We start from the raw sequence: 20,297 nt of genomic DNA, 5'->3' as shown, positions 1-20,297 counted from the left end.
ATCGCATGTGTGTTACGTGTCACGTTATATGAAAGAATCGGCAAACTCTGCAATAGAGATTGTCAGGGGGGTTGAATCGAGATCGTGATTTTTTTAACGATTAATTGTGCAGCTCTAGCATGTGTGGAATTCTACTTAATGCTGTGAATATGAAAAGCATTTAGGAGCATCAAGCGTTTGAGCATTTATGGATTTGATTGGCCTGAATATTACTTTATTCTGGCCATTGGAATGAATGAACACTGAAGTGTTAAACCTGTCCAGCTTTCGGGTGCGTTTAGACACGTTTACACAAGTCAAGCTTTTCCTTCTGCCCAAAAACTCCTCTCCTGAACATATTGGTGATGAGTTGTTTTTTTTTTCAGCCTGCAAACGTTCCTCTTCAAATATGCCTGTAAACGCCTATGTGTGCATGAACACATAACCTAAAACAGAGTTGCTTTGACAGGCTGAAAAAAACCTCCAGTAGAATAGGTGTTTTTAAGCCCTGTGTGCATGGGGGCCATAGAATCACTGCTGGGAGGGGGAGCTGAGCTGCTAAGGCAGCGCTGGGATTGGAGCAGAGCTACCTTGTTATTTCTAGGAGGGGACAGCAGGGGGAGCTGAGCTGTTGAGTCACTACCGGCAGGAAGGATCTGATCTGCTGAATCACTGCTGGGAACGGAAAACTAAGCAGAGACAAGACCTGAGGGAGAAGGGGTAAGGGCAGAGCTGCCGGGAGGAGAAACAGGGGAAGCTGATCTGCAGAGTCTAGGCCAGTGATAGAGAACCCTGGCACCCCAGATGTTTTGGAACTATAATTCCCATGATCCTCATGCACTCTGCAGTGTAGTTGCGCATCATGGGAAATGTAGTTCCAAAACACCTGGGGTGCCAAGGTTCGCCATCACTGGTCTAGGCTGGCAGGAGGGAAAGGGAGGTGAGCTGCTGGGTCACCACTGAGTTGGGGTAACAGGGTTAGCTATGCTGCTGCAAGGGTGAAGCAGAGCTGTTGAGTCACTGTTGGGAGGTGGGAGCAGGAGAAACTGAGCTACCGTGTCACTGCTGGGAGGGTTGCTGAGAAAAAAAAAAAAACGATTTGAACAACTTCAATGAACCTGCTTTACATTTTGAGTATGCATTGTCCCACAGTGCCTGCACCTACAGAGGTCAGTTGGGGGATTTGTTTTGATACCCATCTTTTTTATTAGAAATATGTAAATACTTAAATTTCTATAGCCCGTGACCTTGTAATGGGAACCATTCTGGTATCCCAACAGGATAATAGGCCATTCTCAAATTCTTAGGCTGCTTTTACACTGGGGCGGTATTCAGGCGTTACAGCGCTAAAAATAGCGCCTGTGTAGCGCCTGAAAAAAACCGGCCCCTTTCACTCCAGCGTGAAAGCCGGCGCTGGCAGGACGGTGAAAAAAGTCCTGCTAGCCGCATCTTTGGAGCGGTGAAGGAGCGGTATATTCACCGCTCCTAAACCACTCCTACCCATTGAAATCAATGGGACACCGCGGCAATACCGCCGGCAAAGCGCCGCTACAGCGGCGCTTTGCGGGCGGGTTTAACCCTTTTTCGGCCACTAGCGGGGGTTAAAACCACCCCGCTAGCGCCCGCAGACCGCCGCTAAAACGACGGTAAAGCGCCGCTAAAAATAGCGGCACTTTACCGCCAACGCTGCTCCCGCCCCAGTGTGAAAGCAGCCTTACCCAGACTGACAGATTTATAATTATGAAGTGCACATGGGGGCAGTTCAGGGGCGGACTGACAACTCATGGGGCCCCTGGGCAATAGGAGATTATGGGGCCCCCGGGCAATAGGAGATTATGGGGCCACACAGTATACACACACACATACAGTATACACACACAGACACAGTATATACACAGAATACACATACACACACTAAAAAGGTACTGGAGAGGCGGGGCAGCTAACATTTTTTTATTGCGGCTGGCAACCCTGATGGGGCCCCCCAGTGGCATGGGGCCCTCGGGCAGTACCCCGAGTGCCCCAATGGTCAGTCCGCCCCTGGGTCAGTTAATGAAGCCAATACATTGACCGTCAAGTTTGTATTTTGACATAGCACATCTTATAATTTGATTAATGCATCTATAACAATAGAATTTGCACGTTATGCATTCCCATTTGGTCAGCAGAACATTGGTCATTTCACAGAAAATCAATTGCATAAATATATTAAAAGAACAAAGAACTAGGAAAAAGTTCCCCAAATTAAATAAAGCAAATTAAGCAATCTGCAGTATGTTTCTATTATTAAACAGGTTCTTTCAACTGGGCAATTTTATCTCTTAAAGAGGAACTGCGGTCTGCTCACATAATTTGTAATAAAAACATTTTTGCCATTCTGAAGCTTCCCTCCAACCACTTTGCATATTAATTTATATATACTGTGATTCTGTACTTGCCAAATATACTGCAGAAATTTCCCTCCACTAAGTCTGGCTGCATCCATTTTAACAGTGAGCAGCTGAAGCTGCTGCCTAGTCACTTCCTGGATTTACAAAGAGGCACACCTTCAGCTCTGCAGCTCTCATTGACCCTCTTATGACTCATCCCCCTCCCTTCCTGGCAAACTCTTACAGGACTGATATGGACTCCTATACAATAGGAGTTCATATCAGCCGGTAAGTGGGGACACCGGAGGGGAGCCCAATTCGCACTACATATAAAGAGACAGCACCTGGCACTGTTAAAGATTGCACGATCAATTGTCACAATTTGAATGCATTAAAGAAACACGAGGTATGGACTAATTAATGAATGTCACGTTTAATTTTATTTAAATTGTTTCTTGCATTTTACATTGCACATTCATCTTATTTTGCACAATTGTATCTATATTGGTATTTGTATGACACTGAAGATACTAGGCAGGGCTTAAACCAGTATTATCATTTTAGATTTTTGATGCTGTCTGTCCTTGGTGCACATTTTCCCTCACTTCCTGTCTACCATGATGGTGCTGCCCAGCCATTGGACTTAAACAGCCAGCTGCTAGACATCTATCTCACACCTTCAGACATACCAGATAACAGAGCAGAGTACAGGGAAATGAAATTGGCCTTGTACCAAGTGATCACTGTGACCAATTGCATACAAAAAAACAATGTTGCAGCCAGTGCTCTGTTTTCTTTCACAGCAATCAACACTGTAGGAAACACCCTGTGTTTTGCCAGTCACAGTGTCACCCCAAACAGCAGTAAAAATCTCACTGGGGTTCTAATTCTACCCCACTCTGTCTAGAACTAGCAAAAAATGTTTTTGATGGATATCAGTGGCGGCTGGTGCTCAAAATTCTGAAAAAAACCCATCAATTGCAGCCTCGCTGTACCATCAATCGCAGCCACTGTGCCCATCAATCACAGCCACTGTGCTCATCAAACGCAGCCACTGTGCCCATCAATTGCCGCCACTGTGCCCATCAATTGCCGCCACTGTGCCCATCAATTGCCGCCGCTGTGCCATCAATTGGCAGCACTGTGCCCATCAATTGCTGCCACTGTGTCCATCAAGTGCCCCCACTGTGCCCAGCAAATACAGCCACTGTGCCATCAAATGCAGCCACTGTGCCATCAATTGCCGTCACTGTGCCCATCAAGTGTGCCCAGCAAATACAGCCACTGTGCCATAAAATGCAGCTACTGTGCCCATCAATTGCCACCACTGTGCCCATCAATTCCTCCCACTGTGCCCCATCAAACATAGCCACTGTGGCATATCAAATGATGCCAGTATTCCCCCCGCTGGCCCGCCGTCTGCACTTACCTGTCTTGGTGGGACAGCTCCTGGATGTCTTCTCCTGTCCTCTGCTATGATTGGACGCCTGGCGTCCAATCACAGCGCCTGTCGTTTCAGCCAATCAGGTGACGGGTAACAGATCTGAGCACTTTGGTAGGGGGGAAGGTTTAGTGTTAGGAAAGCGAATATTCATTCGCTTTTATAACACAGCTGAGTGACCTGCGAGCGCCCAGCATGTTGCCTGCAGGTCACCTTTTTTGATGCCTATTAGAGCCTATGGTTCTAATCTGGTGCTTCAAAACCACCCTCCGTCTCTGTAATTCAGGTGCCCTGCACCCCGAAAAGGGGCCAGGTGCCTGAATAGGGGGTGGCAGAGGCGGCCATAGATTCATGCAATGCATGACTCTATCTATTGGTGCTAGAGGGGGTGGCAGGAGAGAGGGGCGGCACCCGTGCGCCCTTAATGCACGGGCTGCCACTGCTGGATATACATTTTAAAGTTATTACATTCAAACCATTCTTACTTTGGAAGATCTTTAATTGTCTTCCCAAAATCAGGGTCTGGCTTGTAGTCCCCATCCTTTATCTGATGAGCTTCAGACACTCTCATCACCACGTAACGTTGGGAACCTGGAACAAAACGTAAATGTAATATTAACACTCCCAATATTTTCTCCCGGTGTGCAGGGGATTATGGGAATTTATTACCAAGACAAATGTCCTTGTGCTAGCGTATTTAGGAGCCAGTCCACTCAAAAGTGACATTTTATTTTTAGGTGGAACCTGGTGTTCTGAGTCAGCCCCTGGCCATAATCCCATAACTGACTCCGGTTCCTGTCCGCCTGGGGCTTGGGTTGTGCCCATCCACCTTTGTGTGTCCCAGCACCTCCACATCCTCAACGATATACAAATAAATACAAATCTAGCAGGAATGATGGGAGCCCTGCATAATATAGCAGGTGATCAGAACCTTTACATATTAAAGTGGAGCTCAACCCTCAATTGCAATTTTTCTTACAGGAGATAAATACTTTGTCTCTTCTGCAATAAAGACATCTTACTTTCTTTCTCATAAGATGCTTAAAGCGGTGTTCCACTTAAGTAAAAGTCAGCAGCTGCAGTATTTTTTTTTTATCGGACACTTACCTGTCCCAGGGTCCAGCGATGCGGGAGATCGAAGCCCCGCTCGTCTCACCCTCCGCTCGTCTCCTCCTCCGGCATTTTAACTGTATGCGTCCGACTGTGGCTTTAGAGGTGACTAAAAAAATGTAATATTTTTTTTTGGGGGGGGGGGGACTCCGCTTTTAAAACAGGGGTGTCAAACCTGTGGCCTGGGGATGGTATGTGGCCCCAGGGTGTTTGGCATGCAGCTGGGGAACGTCTGCAGGAGAGCTGGGGAATAAATGCTGCATGGACAGATAGAAGGGTGCAGGGGTGGGCTCAGGGGCGGACTGACCATTCAGCCACTCGGGCACTGCCCGAGGGCCTCTGGCCACTATGGGGGCCCCATCAGGGTTGCCAGCCTCAGTAAAACCAAGGACAGTATGTAAAATTCTGTGTTTTCTTTACATCTGTCTCTGAAATGTCCCTTGCCGACATCCTTTTGGTCTAAAAATCCAGAGATTATAGCTGCCCCACCTCTCCAGTACCTTCTCAGCCAATACAAACATGTCTGTGCATACTGTGTGATTGTATACTGTGTGTGTGTTTTTTGTATACTGTGTGGCCCCATAATCTCTGATTGTCTGGGGGCCCCATAATCTCCTATTGCCCGGGGGCCCCATGAGTTGTCAGTCCGCCCCTGGGTGGGCTGCGCCTTCCCAGATTTAAAATGCAACCCCCCCCCCCCCCAACAACCCTGCCTCTCCCACCCTAAACAGCACATACATAGGCTACAATTAAAGCAGCCAGTGCCATTGTAGAAGCAGTTCCTCCTGATACTCTTAGCGGGTAGGGGCAGCTGTGGCCCTGTTCACTATAATGACAATTCGCCGATAGCTGCACCTTTTGTGATCACTGCTGGATACACTTTACCTGCATCCAGCAGCAATCACTGCAAGTAATCACTGGCTTGTGTGGAGAGCCGCGAATAGGTGCGGCCGTCGGCAACCTGTTATTATAGTGAATGGGGCCGGCAGCCACGCCTGTTCGCCGACAGCCACAGGAGGAACTGCTCAACAGATATCCTTTATTGTTGTTTATCACTAGTTTTATGTTACCCCCTTTTGCAATAAAAAAAATTCCAAAAAAATGACGTTTTATAACTCAGATAGGTACATTATCTATATCGGTGATCATTAAACTGGCGATTTGCCCGACTATCTCTGTTCATTAACTATACTTATTGTTAGTGTTTAGACACCCCTGCTTTACAATGTAGACTGAACAAAACATATACAGCTCTACATTCTACATGGCACACCTGTGTTGGGATGTATGGGCTCCAATGTGCATGTGTAGATGCTACTTCATCCCAGCTTGGCCAATCAAGATGGCCAAAGACCTGAACCTGGAAAAAGCCAGGGAGAAGAAGATGTTGACAGCAGGTAAAGAGACAGCGGACATTGCATTGCTGGAGGGAAGTTCAGTACTAGAGAGTTTGGTTCCACTTTTTATTAAAGTGGGTATAAACCTCAGACATGAAATATGAACAAAACATATCTCTCTATATTGTGTCATTTCTGTCTGCTGCCTCGTTCCTCTACTATCCTGACATGCTTTCCTGACACCAAGAGATAAAAAGGTGACAGGGGAGGGAGCTCCAGCACACAGCCTATGATTGACAGCCACGGGTGGAAGGAAAGAAAATCACTCGATTTGCACATCAACACATCAGTGTGTTGATGGGAAATTCCTCCTGCTGGTCTACTGTATTCTGCCAGTGGGGTGGGGGCGCAGGCTGCCTTCCCGGTTGGCAGATTACAATGATTACTGATAGTGGCTATAGCTGCTGGCAGTAATAAAAATCTGGCAGGCTGGTTGTACCAGTCAATTTCAGCCTGTCCACACATGGATCAAAATTTGTTTGGTCCTTGCTGATCTAGCCGAGTTTTGACCCATGTATGGCTGGCTTAAGTTATGATTCAACTGGTGAAAAACCATCTCCAACAATGACAGTAATACCATCTGGACTATGTACTTAATTCGTTTGCTCGCGGCTTCCCAGTAATTCTCATATCAGTAATTGTATCACATGGGAAGATGTCATTAGTTTATTTATAGTCTGTTTATTCAGGGAGGAGATGGGTAATAATCACTGATTGTATTGCAGTAATAAGAGACGGTACCTGGCAGCTGTTGAGGATAGCCTAGAATAGGAAAGGAAATGAGAAAGGCAGCTACTCCAGCCCCCAGGAAGCCAATCCACCAGGCTCCGACCCACAGAGGGTTCTCCGGTGTCAGATGGGTTCTGCAATGAGACATAAAGACATTGAGTTTGATCGAGGCTGTTAAAGCAGACCCCAGCAAGTAAAGGTAACATCTATTTTTGCTAGTTGTGTCCCTGTGCTTAATGCACACGGGACATTTTTACAACCTCTCCTGAATGATTTAACTTGACAGATAATAACCCAAGTTTAAAATGTCAGTTTTTCCGCAATTACATGCCGCGTTTGAATTTTTTTTTCTTCGAAATGACCCAAAAAAAAATAAACGCCTGTAAAAGAAACGCGTCTAAACACGAGCTACCGCATTTAGACGCATTTGGTGTCTGAAACGTCTGAATCTTCGGCGTCTGAACTCAATTTTTTTGCCCTCAATGAAAAGCCTCTAAACGCAACTGCCTAAAAATGACATTAAACGAATCTGTGTACGTGTATACATAAGACAACGTTGGATGAGTTCAGGGGCAGCGGCAACATCCGTTTACCAGCAGCAGTGTACATGAGGCCTTAGGGAGATTCAACCCTTCTATTTGTCCTGGTGACCACCATCACAGAAGGGGAAAGAAAATCCCAAATTTTGAATGGTCTCTTCCAAACCAGGACATTAGGTCTGGTAAACCCTGGTGACTACCGGGAATTTTATTCACTTTATCAGAGAAGAGCCAAGATCCTGACAATCACGGCCAGTCTCTCAGGTGTGCCAATTTATGAAGCTGAGATGAGGAGTGGAGAACATGTTCTTCACTTCTCATCACAGGACACACCCTTCTGTCATTCACTTTTACACAGATGACCAGTTTATGAAGGTGAGATCTGAAGATCTCATCACTAGCCATCTCTGTAAAATATCTCCGTCCCAGATTCTCCAGCCCAGAGGTGGAGAATAATGGGCGAGAAGCTGCTGTGATGTGAGGAAGGAGGCTTCTTTCTTCCTAATATCAGCAACAGCAAGCTTAGAGATTGATATAAATAATAACTATATATGTTTATGTGGATGTATATATGTATTTGTAAATATATATTTACAATCTACAGTTTCTCACAAAAGTGAGTACACCCCTCACATTTTTGTAAATATTTTATCTTTTCACGTGACAACACTGAAGAAATGACACTTTGCTACAATGTAAAGTAGTGAGTGTACAGCTTGTATAACAGTGTAAATTTGCTGTCCCCTCAAAATAACTCAACACACAGCCATTAATGTCTAAACCGCTGGCAACAAAAGTGAGTACACCCCTAAGTGAAAATGTCCAAATTGGGCCCAAAGGTGTCAATATTTTGTGTGGCCATCATTATTTTCCAGCACTGCCTTAATCTTCTTGGGCATGGAGGTCACCAGAGCTTCACAGGTCACCACTGGAGTCCTCTTCCACTTCTCCATGACGACATCACAGAGCTGGTGGATGTTATAGACCTTGCGCTCCTCCTCCTTCTGTTTGAGGATGCCCCACAGATGCTCAATAGGGTTTAGGTCTGGAGACATGCTGGGCCAGTCCATCACCTTTACCTTCAGCTTCTTTAGCAAGGCAGTGGTGTGTTTGAGGTTGTTATGTTGGAATACTGCCCTGCGGCCCGGCCTCCGAAGGGAGGGGATCATGCTCAGCTTCAGTATGTCACAGTACATGTTGGCATTCATGGTTCCCTCAACGAACTGTAGCTCCCCAGTGCCGGCAGCACTCATGCAGCCCCAGACCATGACACTCTCACCACCATGCCTGACTGTAGACAAGACACACTTGTCTTTGTACTCCTCACCTGGTTGCCGCCACACATGCCTAACACCATCTGAACCAAATATGTTTATCTTGGTCTCATCAGACCACGGCACATGGTTCCAGTAATCCACGTCCTTATTCTGCTTGTCTTTAGCAAACTATTTGCTTTCTTGTGCATCATCTTTAGAAGAGGCTTCCTTCTGGGATGACAGCCATGCAGACCAATTTGATGCAGTGTGCGGCGTATGGTCTGAGCACTGACAGGCTGACCCCTCCCCCCTTCAACCTCTGCAGCAATATTGGCAGCACTGATACATCTATTCTGAGTGGAACCTGTTCTGTTAAACAGCTGTATGGTTTTGGCCACCGTGCTGCAGCTCAGTTTCAGGTTCTTGGCAATCTTCTTATAGCCTAGGCCATCTTTATGTAGAGCAACAATTCTTTTTTTCAGATCCTCAGAGAGTTCTTTACCATGAGGTGCCATGTTGAACTTCCAGTGACCAGTGAGAGAGTGAGAGCGATAACACCAAATTTAACACACCTGCTCCCCATTCACACCTGAGACCTTGTAACACTAACAAGTCACATGACACCAGGGAGGGAAAATAGCTAACTGGGCCCAATTTGCACATTTTCACTTAGGGGTGTACTCACTTTTGTTGCCAGCGGTTTAGACATTAATGGCTGTGTGTTGAGTTATTTTGAGGGGACAGAAAATGTACACTGTTATACAAGCTGTACACTCACTACTTTACATTGTAGCAATGTGTCATTTCTTTAGTGTTGTCACATGAAAAGAAAAAAAAAATATATAAAAAAATATTTTTTTTCCCCTCAGTTTAGGCCGATACGTATTCTTCTACATATCTTTGGTAAAAAAATCGCAATAAGCGATTGATTGGTTTGCGCAAAAGTTATAGCGTTTACAAAATAGGGGATAGTTTTTTGGCATTTTTATTAATAATAGTTTTTTTTACTAGTAATGGCGGCGATCAGCGGTTTTTATTGTGACTGCAACATTATGGCGGACACATTGGACATTTTTGGGACCATTGTCATTTATACAGCAATCACTGCTATATAAATGCAGTGATTCCTGTGTAAATGACACTGGCAGTGAAGGGGTTAACCAGTGGGTGGCAGTGTAGGGGTTAAGTGTTCCTAGGGGTGTGTTACTAACTGCTGGGGGCTGGGCTTTCATTTAGTGAAAACTGATCTCTGCTCCAATCACATGGAGCAGAGATCAGCGTCACTAGTTGCTAGGCAGAACGGGGAGATGCTGTTTACAACGGCATCTCTCCATTCAGCCGCCCCGTGATACGATCGCGGGTATGTCGGCGGCAATCGAGTCCGCAGGACCCGCGACCGGACCCACGGGGGTCCTGACCAGCACGCGAGCACGCCACCGCGCTCGCGATGGCAGGGCGGCATTAAAGATTGGACGTACCTGTATGCCAATATGCCTGCCCGTGCCATTCTGCCGACGTACATCGGCGTGCGCTGGTCGGGAACTGGTTAAGACGTATGGGCGGAAGTGACGTTATGACGTCGCTTCCGCCCTGCTATGGTATGAAGATGGGTGAGGGCCATCTTCCCCTCACTCTTCTCCATACCCAGCCATGGACAGGTCCTGATCACCTCCACCGCTGCCAAAGGCTCCGGTAAGCGGCTGAGGGGGGGTGGCACCACTGCAAATTGCGGCAAATCCACCACAGAGACCACCATTATTGTAAACACTCCTGAAGAGATGGATATCTCGGTTGTGGCAGCAGCTGCTGTTGTTACCGAGATATCCAGCTTCAAAGTGCCGACATATATGTACATGAGCTGGTCGGCAAGTGGCTAGGGTCCATCATTTTAATGCCGTATTTTGTACAATAAATATTAGATTTTTTTTCAATGTCTCATTTTGTTGTGTAGATATTTATGCCTTTAAAGTCCACTTAGGGGTATTTTCTCTTTTTTGTTCAGATTATTGGATGTGGCATTATATCTAAAGAAACACTTTTTCGACCTCCTCATTTTCTCTAGGATAGCAAATGAAGCAAGGAAAAAATCTGACGAATGTTCTAACTCGCCCTCATTCTACCCAAAATGTTTTACTAAGAATAGCTACTTGTGGGTGTTCACATAAAAGAAAAGAAGGAAGCGGTACATAGTCTTCAACATTACAGAACAAGTTCAGTTGTTTGTGACTAATTACTACTACTAGCTATACTACGACCTAAATAAATACCTTCACAGATATATTGGAAGCATTTAATTAATTTCTACGTATGCCTTATTAGCTAAAGACATCATTAGTCTCCCCCGGCCTTTCTCAACCTTTCAAACACAGAGGAACGCTTGAAATAACTTTCCGGTCTCAGGGAACCCCTGCTAAAAATTCCTATATCTACATCTCATATCACCCAAATCGTCCCCTCCGCTCTTCTCAAGACCTCCTACTCTCCAGCTCTCTCATCTCCTCCTCCTGTGCTCATTTCCAGGATTTCTCCAGAGCCTCTCCCATCCTCCGGAAATTGCTACCTCCACTGGTCCGGCTATCCCCTACTATTGCTACCTTCAGGCGATCCCTGAAAACTCATCTCTTCAGGGAAGCCTCTCACGTTTCCAACTAATCTCCTACCACTTCCATCAGCTCATCCCCCACAGTTACAACTAGGGCTGACACTAACGATTATTTTCATAATCGATTAGTTGACCGATTATAGTTTCGATTAATCGGTTAATAACCTTAAAAAAAAGTGTGGTGTATAATTTAGTTAATATGTAAAGTTTAAAAAAAAAGGCAATTTATTATTCTTAAATATCTCTATATGCAGTGGTAAATCTAAATAACTATATGGTTAGGGAGCAAAATATCGAATCCACTCTGAGAATAACAGACAGAAGAGATATACTGTATATTAGAGGGGATATATATACTGTGTATATACTATTAGAGATATACTGTATATACTATTATAGAGATACTGTATATACTATTAGAGGAGAGAGATACTGTATATACTATTATAGGCTATATACTATTAGAGGAGAGATACTGTATATACTATTAGAGGAGAGATACTGTATATACTATTAGAGGAGAGATATACTGCATATACTATTAAAGGAGATATACGGTATAAACTATTAAAGGAGAGATATACTGTATATAATATTAGAGGAGAGATATAGTGTTTATACTATTAGAGTGTATATAATGCATATACTATTATTATTATTATTATACAGGTTTTATATAGCGCCAACAGTTTGCTCAGCGCTTTACAACATAAGGGCAGACATTACATTTACATTACAATTTGGCACAAGAGGAATAAGAGGGCCCTGCTCGTTAGAGCTTACAATCTAAAAAGGAAGGGGCAATTGATACAGGAGGTAATTGCTGTGGGGGATGAGCTGATGGGGGAAGTAAAACAGTGTTAGTTAGAAGCAGGATAGGCTTCTTTGAAGAGAAGGGTTTTCAGGGATCGTCTAAAGATGGATAGATTAGGGGACAGTCGGACAGATTGGCGTAGGGAGTTCCAGAGGATGGGAGAAGCTCTGGAGAAATCCTGGAGGCGAGCATGGGAGGAGGGGACAAGGGAGCTAGAGAGCAGGAGGTCTTGAGATGACCGAAGAGGGCGGTTTGGTTGGTATTTTGGGACCAGGTCAGTGATGTAGCTGGGGGCAGAGTTATGGATGGCTTTGTAAATTATTGTTAGTACTTTGAATTTTATTCGTTGGGTGAGTGGAAGCCAGTGCAGGGATTGGCAGAGAGGGGTGGAGGACACTGAATGGCTGGTAAGGTGGATGAGTCTGGCAGCGGCATTCATTATGGACTGGAGGGGGGATAGCCTATGTAAAGGTAATCCAACGAGGAGGGAGTTGCAGTAGTCGAGGCGAGAGATGACCAGGGAGTGAATTAGAAGCTTGGTGGTGTCATTAGTTAAAAAGGGGCGTATTCTGGAAATGTTGCGGAGGCTAAGGCGGCATGATTTGGACAGGGCTTGTATGTGGGCCTGAAAGGACAGTTCGGAGTCTAAGGTTACCCCTAGCACCTTGGCATGTGGGGATGGACTGATAGATGTGCCATTGATCTTGACAGAGAAGTCAGGTGAAGGGGTACGTGGGGGAGGAAATATTAAGAGCTCGGTTTTAGATAGATTAAGTTTGAGGAAGTGGTGTGACATCCAGGCTGATATGTCTGTTAGTAGATCAGCGATGCGTGAGGAGACTGATGGGGTGAGCTGAGGGGTAGAGAGATAGATTTGGGTGTCATCAGCATATAAATGGTAGCGAAAGCCATGGGAGGCTATCAGCTGACCCAAGGAGGATGTGTAGATCGAGAATAGTAGAGGTCCAAGGACAGAACCTTGGGGGACCCCAACGGTAAGAGGAGTTGGAGAAGAGGAAGTGGAGTTGTAAGTGACACTGAAGGTGCGATGAGATAGGTAAGATTCAAACCAACGGAGAGTGCAGTCATGGAGACCAAGCAAATTGAGTTTTTTGAGGAGGAGGGGGTGGTCAACTGTATCAAAGGCAGCAGAAAGGTCCAAGAGTAAGAGTATGGAATAATGACCGTTGGTTTTGGCTGTTAGTAAGTCGTTGGTGAGTTTTAGAAGGGCAGTTTCTGTGGAGTGCTGTGGGCGAAATCCAGACTGAAAAGGATCGAGAAGGTTATTTTCAGTGAGGTGGTTGCTCAGTCGGTTATAGACTAAACGTTCGAGGAGTTTGGAGGCAAAAGGGAGTAAAGAGATGGGTCTTAAGTTGTTAAGATTAGTGGGGTCTGAGGCCTTTTTTGGTATGGGAGTGACTAGTGCATGTTTTAGAGGGTTGGGGAAGATGCCAGTAGAGAGTGAGAGGTTGAAGATATGAGTTAAGGAGTGTAGGATTGAGTCAGATGGTGACCGTAGTATTTGAGAAGGAACAGGGTCCAGGGGGCAGGAGGTTAGGCGGGCATTAGAAAAAAGTTTAGTGACTTCCTCTATAGTAGCTGGGTCAAAAGAGGAAAGTATTGATTGTGCAGGAGGACAGGGAGTGTAAGGTGAGGGAGATGTCTGTAGAGCAGAGATCTCGAGACGAATCGTCTCAATCTTATTTTTGAAGTGATAAGCAATCTCCTGGGCAGTGAGTAAGTTAGTGGGTGGGGGTAATGGAGGACGAAGTAGAGTGGTAAAGGTAGAAAAGAGTTGACGGGGACTGCGTGAGAGGGTGTTAATGAGAGTGATAAAGTAGGTCTGTTTGGCAGCGTGCAGGCAGGAATGGTATTTTTGGAGGGCAGATTTATAATGGCTGAAATCTTGCTGTGACTTAGTTTTACGCCACAAACGCTCAAGAGCACGGCTACGTTTTTTGAGGCTTCTGGTATTGTCTGTCTGCCAGGGTTGCAGCGGCCGGGGCTTGATTCTGTGCGTAGTAAAGGGGGCCAAGGTATCCAGGGTGGATGACAGCGAACTGTTGTAGACAGAAGTAGCCAAGTTGGGGCAGGACAAGGAGGAGATTTTGTCGTAGAGACAGTCTGTAGCAGAGAAAAGAAGAGAAGGGTTAAGATGGCGAAGGTTTCTACGGGTAATAGTTTGGTAGTTGGAAGGCAAGGAGGAGGCAGACAAGGAGAGATTGAAACTAATAAGGTGGTGATCAGATAGAGGAAAAGGAATATTGGAAAGGGTGTGCGGAGTGCATAGGTAGGAGAAGATAAGGTCAAGGCAGTTGCCAACAGAGTGAGTGGAAGCACTTGTCCATTGTTTTAGATCAAAAGAGGAGGTTAGGCTCAGCAGCTTAGAAGTGGCAGGAGTGTTAAGATTAACAGGGATGTTAAAGTCACCAAGAATGAGTGTTGGAATTTCAGAGGAGAGAAAGTAGGGTAGCCAGGCAGAGAAGTCATCAAGGAAGTTTGATACCGGTCCAGGGGGCCGATAGATCACAGCAATTCTCAATGAAACCGGAGAAAATAGGCGAATACAGTGAGCTTCAAATGAAGAGAGGGACAGAGAGGGGGGTGGATGAAGAACCTGGAAAGTGCTTTGAGGGGATAGGAGAATTCCAACACCACCTCCTTTCCGTCCACTAGGCCTGGGAGAGTGAGTCCACAGGAGGCCACCATAGGAGAGAGACGCAGGAGAAGGAAGGTCAGATTCTTGAATCCAGGTCTCAGTAATTGCAAGTAGGTTCAGAGAGTTAGTGATAAATAGGTCATGGACAGTGGTGAGTTTGTTACAAACAGAGCGGGCATTCCAAAGGGCACAGGAGAAGGGGAGGCTGGCTCTAGGCTGAAGAGGAATAGAAATGAGATTGTGTGGATTGTGGCTGCTAGCAGAGGATGGGCTGTGCTGGGTATGTTGGCCGAAGGTAAATGATTGTGGTCCAGGATTTGGGGAAATATCTCCAGAAGTTAGGAGAAGCAGAAGGGTGAGAGAGGTGATATGGGAGTGTGACTTATGTGGGGGGAAACGTCCCAATGGCCTGCAGGCTTTATTGGTATAAGGATTTAGCGTTAGCAGGAGCTGATGAGTGCAGTAATAAGGTGAAGACAGGAGTGAGGGAGATATATATAAGCTGTGGGGTGGAGAAGGTGGGTGAAGGAGTGAGAATTTAAGCAGAGACGATGCAACTGTGAGAAGGAAGAATAGAGAGTGCATGATACAGAGTGGTGAGATTGGGAGGAAGCATGAATAAGAGAAGAAAAAGTTTGGAGAATCAGGTCACCTGTAGTCTGCTGTGTATTTTCGCTTTGTGCATTCGCTGAAGTGCTGAGCAGAAGTGCAATACTTAATCCAATATGAAATACTTTATCCAAGATGTTAGTAGCCAATGCAACCCCATGCCTGGGCATCCCCTATGTTATGCCTGATTTTATACTGAATTTGGGTGGGGGTTTTGCCAATTAATTAGTCAGGATTGCATAGGAGGAACACATGGCTAACAGAATGAACTTCTCACACCAAGACTCACTACAAGACACAGCAAGAGAGCAGAAAAGGTCAGTGCCATAAAGATAAGAACATCTCCTAAATTTTAGGTATAGTGAGACAATAAGAAAAAGTTAAATAAACATCATTCTGATATGGACAGAGGTAAAGAATTTGACAGCAGCATAGATCACCAAAAGCACATTACACAGAACTAGCAGAATGTTCCTAGTTGCAATTAAAGGTGGAAGTTGTGAGCTGACACATACACAGAACTAGCAGGATGTTCCTAGTTGCAATTAAAGGTGGAAGTTGTGAGCTGACACATACACAGAACTAGCAGGATGTTCCTAGTTGCAATTAAAGGTGGAAGTTGTGAGCTGACTATTAGAGGAGATATATACTTTTAAAGGGTTAGGGGTTAGGGTTTCCCCTAGAAGAACAAGGTCAGGACTCAGGGATTTGACTAGGGACCTCCCCCAAAGGTCAGGAGGCGTGTCCCCAGAGGTCAAAAGTCAAGTGTCGGGCTGACCCACCCCCACCAAAGTGTTCCGCCTACCCCAACTAAGTCGGGGCATGAACAAGTCTTGTAAATATCATCAGACCCATTAACTTTAACCCCATTTTGTTCTGACCGATTCATTTGATTATGAAAATATTAATCGATTAATTTCATAATCGATTAGTTGCTTCAGCCCAAGTTACAACCTTTTGTACCACCTGCCCCACCCTATTCTGAGCAGGGCCCTCTTAATCCTCTTGTATTTTATTCTATTATAACCGTATTGTCCCCTTTAATATAGTAAAGCGATGCGTAAACTGTTGGCGCTATATAAATCCTGTATAATAATAATAATCTCATGATACATTAGTGTGAGGGTCAGGGGGAAGAATGCTCCTCACACTTGTGGTCATTGGGAAGAATTAGTCCCCTTAAGCCTCGTACACACGATCTGATTTTCCAACAGGAATTGTGTGATGACAGTCTGTTGGTGGGAAATCCGACCATTTGTACGCTCCATCAGACAATTGTTGGCCAACTTTCTGTGGTATTACGTCACTACGTTTGGACCTTTCACCTGAAAGTACCCCTATTGGAAGATTTCCCCTGTATTCCTGCTCAGGTGCCAAATAAAAGTTTTGGCGTATCCCTCACTTTTATTTGTGGTAATGGCCCGTACGCACGATCCAAATATCATATGACAGATCGCACGACTTTTTTTGCTTAAGAGTCGCAAGTAGAAACTGAATAGGTTACTAAAGTCACGAAAATTCTCGTGCGACAGAAAAAAATAATAATTCGGAAGTGATGTCATGTGTTGTCATGTATTTGTATTCTATTTTCGGACAACTGACGAAATGAAAATCGTACGATCTGGTATCATATGAGGAAAATGTTGTGCTTCTCTGTTTCGAATAATATCAGATGAACTGTCGTGATCGGCTCTCGAAAGCTCTGTACTAACCATCTGATTATTGTATGATCTCGGCGAAAGCGGTATTTTTGTCAGATTTTCGGATCGTGTGTACGGGCCATAACAGTGGTCACCAGTACTTTAACCACTTGCCGCCCGCCCTATAACAAATTGACGGTGGCAAAGTGGTTGCATAATCCTGATCGGACGTCATATGACGTGATCAGGATTATGAGCCGCTGCGCGCCCCCGGGGGCGCGCATCGCGGCGATCGTTGTTGCGGGGTGTCAGTCTGACACCCGGCAACTACGATCTCGGTAAAGAGTCTCCGTCGGAGACTCTTTATCACGTGATCAGCCGTGTCCAATCACGGCTGATCACAGTGTAAATAGGAAAAGCCGGTGATCGGCTTTTCCTCACTCGCGTCTGTCAGACGCGAGTAGAGGAGAGCCGATCGGCTGCTCCTCTGACGGGGGGGGGGGGGGGGGGGTCTGTGCTGATCGATTATCAGCACAGCCCCGCCGAGGATGCCCACACTGGACCACCAGGGATGCCACCAGACCACCAGGGATGCCCAGGACAAGGTATGCCACCCTAGACCACCAGGGATTCCAGTCAGTGCCACAATGGATGCCAATCAGTGCTCATAATGGATGCCAATCAGTGCCCACAATGGGCATCACTGATTGGCATGCATTATTGTTTGGCACTGATTGGCATCCATTAGTACAATATATTATAATACAATGCCGCCTATCAGTTCCCATGTGTGCCACCTATCAGTGCCCATCCATGCCACCTATCAGTGCCCACCCATGCCCACCTGTGCCGCCTACCCATGCCCACCTGTGCCGACTAACCCATGCCCCCCTGTGCCACCTATCCATGCCCATCTATACCAATCCGTGCCAGCTATCAGTGCCAATTTGTGCCACCTATCAGTGCCCATCCGTGTCGCCCATCAGTGCTGCCCATCAGTGCCACATATCGGTGACCATCAATGCCACCTCATCAGTGCCACTTCATTGGTGCCACCTCATCGGTGCCCATCAGTGCCGCCTTATCATTGCCCATCAGTGTAACCCCATCAGTGCCCATCAGTGTAACCCCATCAGTGAAGGAGAAAACGTACTTATTTACAAAGCTTTGAAACTGAAACAAAAAAAAAACATTTTTTTTTTCAAAATTCTTGGTATTTTTTTTATTTGTTTAGCAAAAAATAAAAACCGCAGAGGTGATCAAATACCACCAAAAGAAATCTCTATTTGTGGGAAAAAAATGATAAAAATGTCATTTGGGTACAGTGTAGCATGACCGCGCAATTGTCATTCAAAGTGCGACAGCGCTGAAAGCTCAAAATTGGTCTGGGCAGGAAGGTGTTTAAGTGCCTGGTATTGAAGTGGTTAATTTGTGGATGTGATAATATATATAGTATCCAGTTTCTCCATATTGCGGGGCTCTGCGCAGATGACACTGCAGCCATTATTTTGGCTTAGATGGCGATTGTTCTGCTTTTTCTTTTTTTTTTTTACGTAAAAAAAAACAAAACTGTGGTCACCAGGACAAATGGAGAGGAAATTTCCCCAGCAGGGGGCACAGACAGCAATAAAACCTGACAGAGGTTCTAACCCCTCGCCACTCAAGATGGAAGACAGGCGTTTTGACTTGCGCTCTTTTCTCCCGGGTTATTTTTGTATGATGAGATTAATCCATTTGTATGGCTTTGTGTGGGGATACAATTCTTATTCAAGCGTTAAATATCTGTACAAACTCTCTATTGACAGAAAATGTGACGAGGAGGTTATTTCCATACCGCATGCAAATATGTGTCATGCAAAAATCTTCCTGCACAGTCACATGCTTTGTCATAAATGACATTTGCAGCAACATTTTATTCAGCAGAGCTTATAGATAAAACCCGGAGTGTCTTTGTTGCTTTTGGCAACCAATCAGATTCCAGCTGTCATTTGTGTGGCGCTGGCTAGGCATCAAAACCGAAATTGAAATGGCAAACGTAATCACGTATTTTATTCTTAATTGTATATAAAGGCAAAATATAATTGAGGTTTTGGATAGAGTGGTGGTGGTGGTGGGGGGGTTAGACCCTCTAACAAATTTATATTGTTGCCAGTGTCCCTGGTGGGGACATTCCCTTCGATATTGGTTCTGGTGACCACTGCCATTGAGACAGAATGTAACAGGAAATCCAAAATTGAAGAGCCATCATGAGAGCAATGGGTACTAAGGTTCTGGAGACAAGTCTTTAAAGCGTAGAAAAAAAATAAAAAAAAAAGCGTAAAAAAATAAAAAATAAAACCTGGGAGACAATAGCATAATGTGTTAGTATGCTAGTAATGCACTGCCTCACCCTGCTCTGCACATGCTCAGTTGCTCTCTATTTTTTTGGCACTGTGCTGAAAATGAAATATCTCCCAAACCTAAAAGGTTTAAGAGATATTTGCAGAAATAGGTGCAGCGATGTCTAAGGAGCATGCGCTGTAGACATCGGGCACAGGCGCACTGAGCGTGCCGCTTGTAACGGTGATCGTGCCGTTAGTGGCGGCACCAGCGCGCATGCGCGGGAGAGACATCAGCGCGGCTCCGGCCAGTCACAGCGCCAGAGCTGCGATACCCGGAAGTCACGTCAGGATAGATGGCAGCGTCAGAGGAGGTGAACAAGGTTCGCTTCAGGGGCTTCGATCTCAGGTAAGTTATTCATAATAAGCTAGAATGGCATGCTATGTATGCTATGGTATGTATACCAGCTCATTATGTCTTTGCCCTGCAGGGTGTATTTTTTATTTATTTTCCCCAGGCTTTACTTCCTCTTTAAACCTCCTTTGGAGTTCTTTCCTTTGATAAATGAAAGAAAAGATACTTTGTTTCTACTTATTCCTGGCTGCCTGGATATTTTTTTTTTTCTTTCCCTGCTGTGAGAACTCTCTGCACTTGTTAGAAAGAATTGTGACATGCTGTTTTGAAGATCGGGAAGTGAAAAAGATTGTGATTTCGATTATTAACGATTAATCGTGCAGCTCTAGTTCCTTGCTAAAGCACGTTATTTAGAAATATGTGAAATGCTGGAGAATGTGGGTCTGTCTCTGTTGTCTCTGATACATCATACTGGCTAAT

The 20,297-nt window shown here is 45.3% G+C and overlaps 1 protein-coding gene across 1 annotated transcript in view; it reads right to left on the bottom strand.

Moving 5' to 3' along the window:
* Positions 1–20,297, bottom strand: part of SLCO4A1 (solute carrier organic anion transporter family member 4A1) — an 87,582-nt gene that overhangs the window by 32,630 nt on the left and 34,655 nt on the right. The window contains exons 4-5 of the mRNA XM_077460305.1: positions 7,038–7,159; positions 4,275–4,380 (exon numbers count right to left, since the gene is read on the bottom strand). Coding sequence (XP_077316431.1) covers positions 4,275–4,380; positions 7,038–7,159 — 228 coding nt within the window. The remainder of the gene's footprint in view (positions 1–4,274; positions 4,381–7,037; positions 7,160–20,297) is intronic.

This window comes from Lithobates pipiens, unplaced genomic scaffold, assembly GCF_037356315.1.
Source record: "Lithobates pipiens isolate NorthernLeopardFrog02 unplaced genomic scaffold, aLitPip1_a1.2 Scaffold_28, whole genome shotgun sequence".
NCBI lineage: Eukaryota > Metazoa > Chordata > Amphibia > Anura > Ranidae > Lithobates > Lithobates pipiens.
Note: the sequence above shows the minus strand (reverse complement) of the source record. Positions and strands in the feature narration are given on the sequence as shown.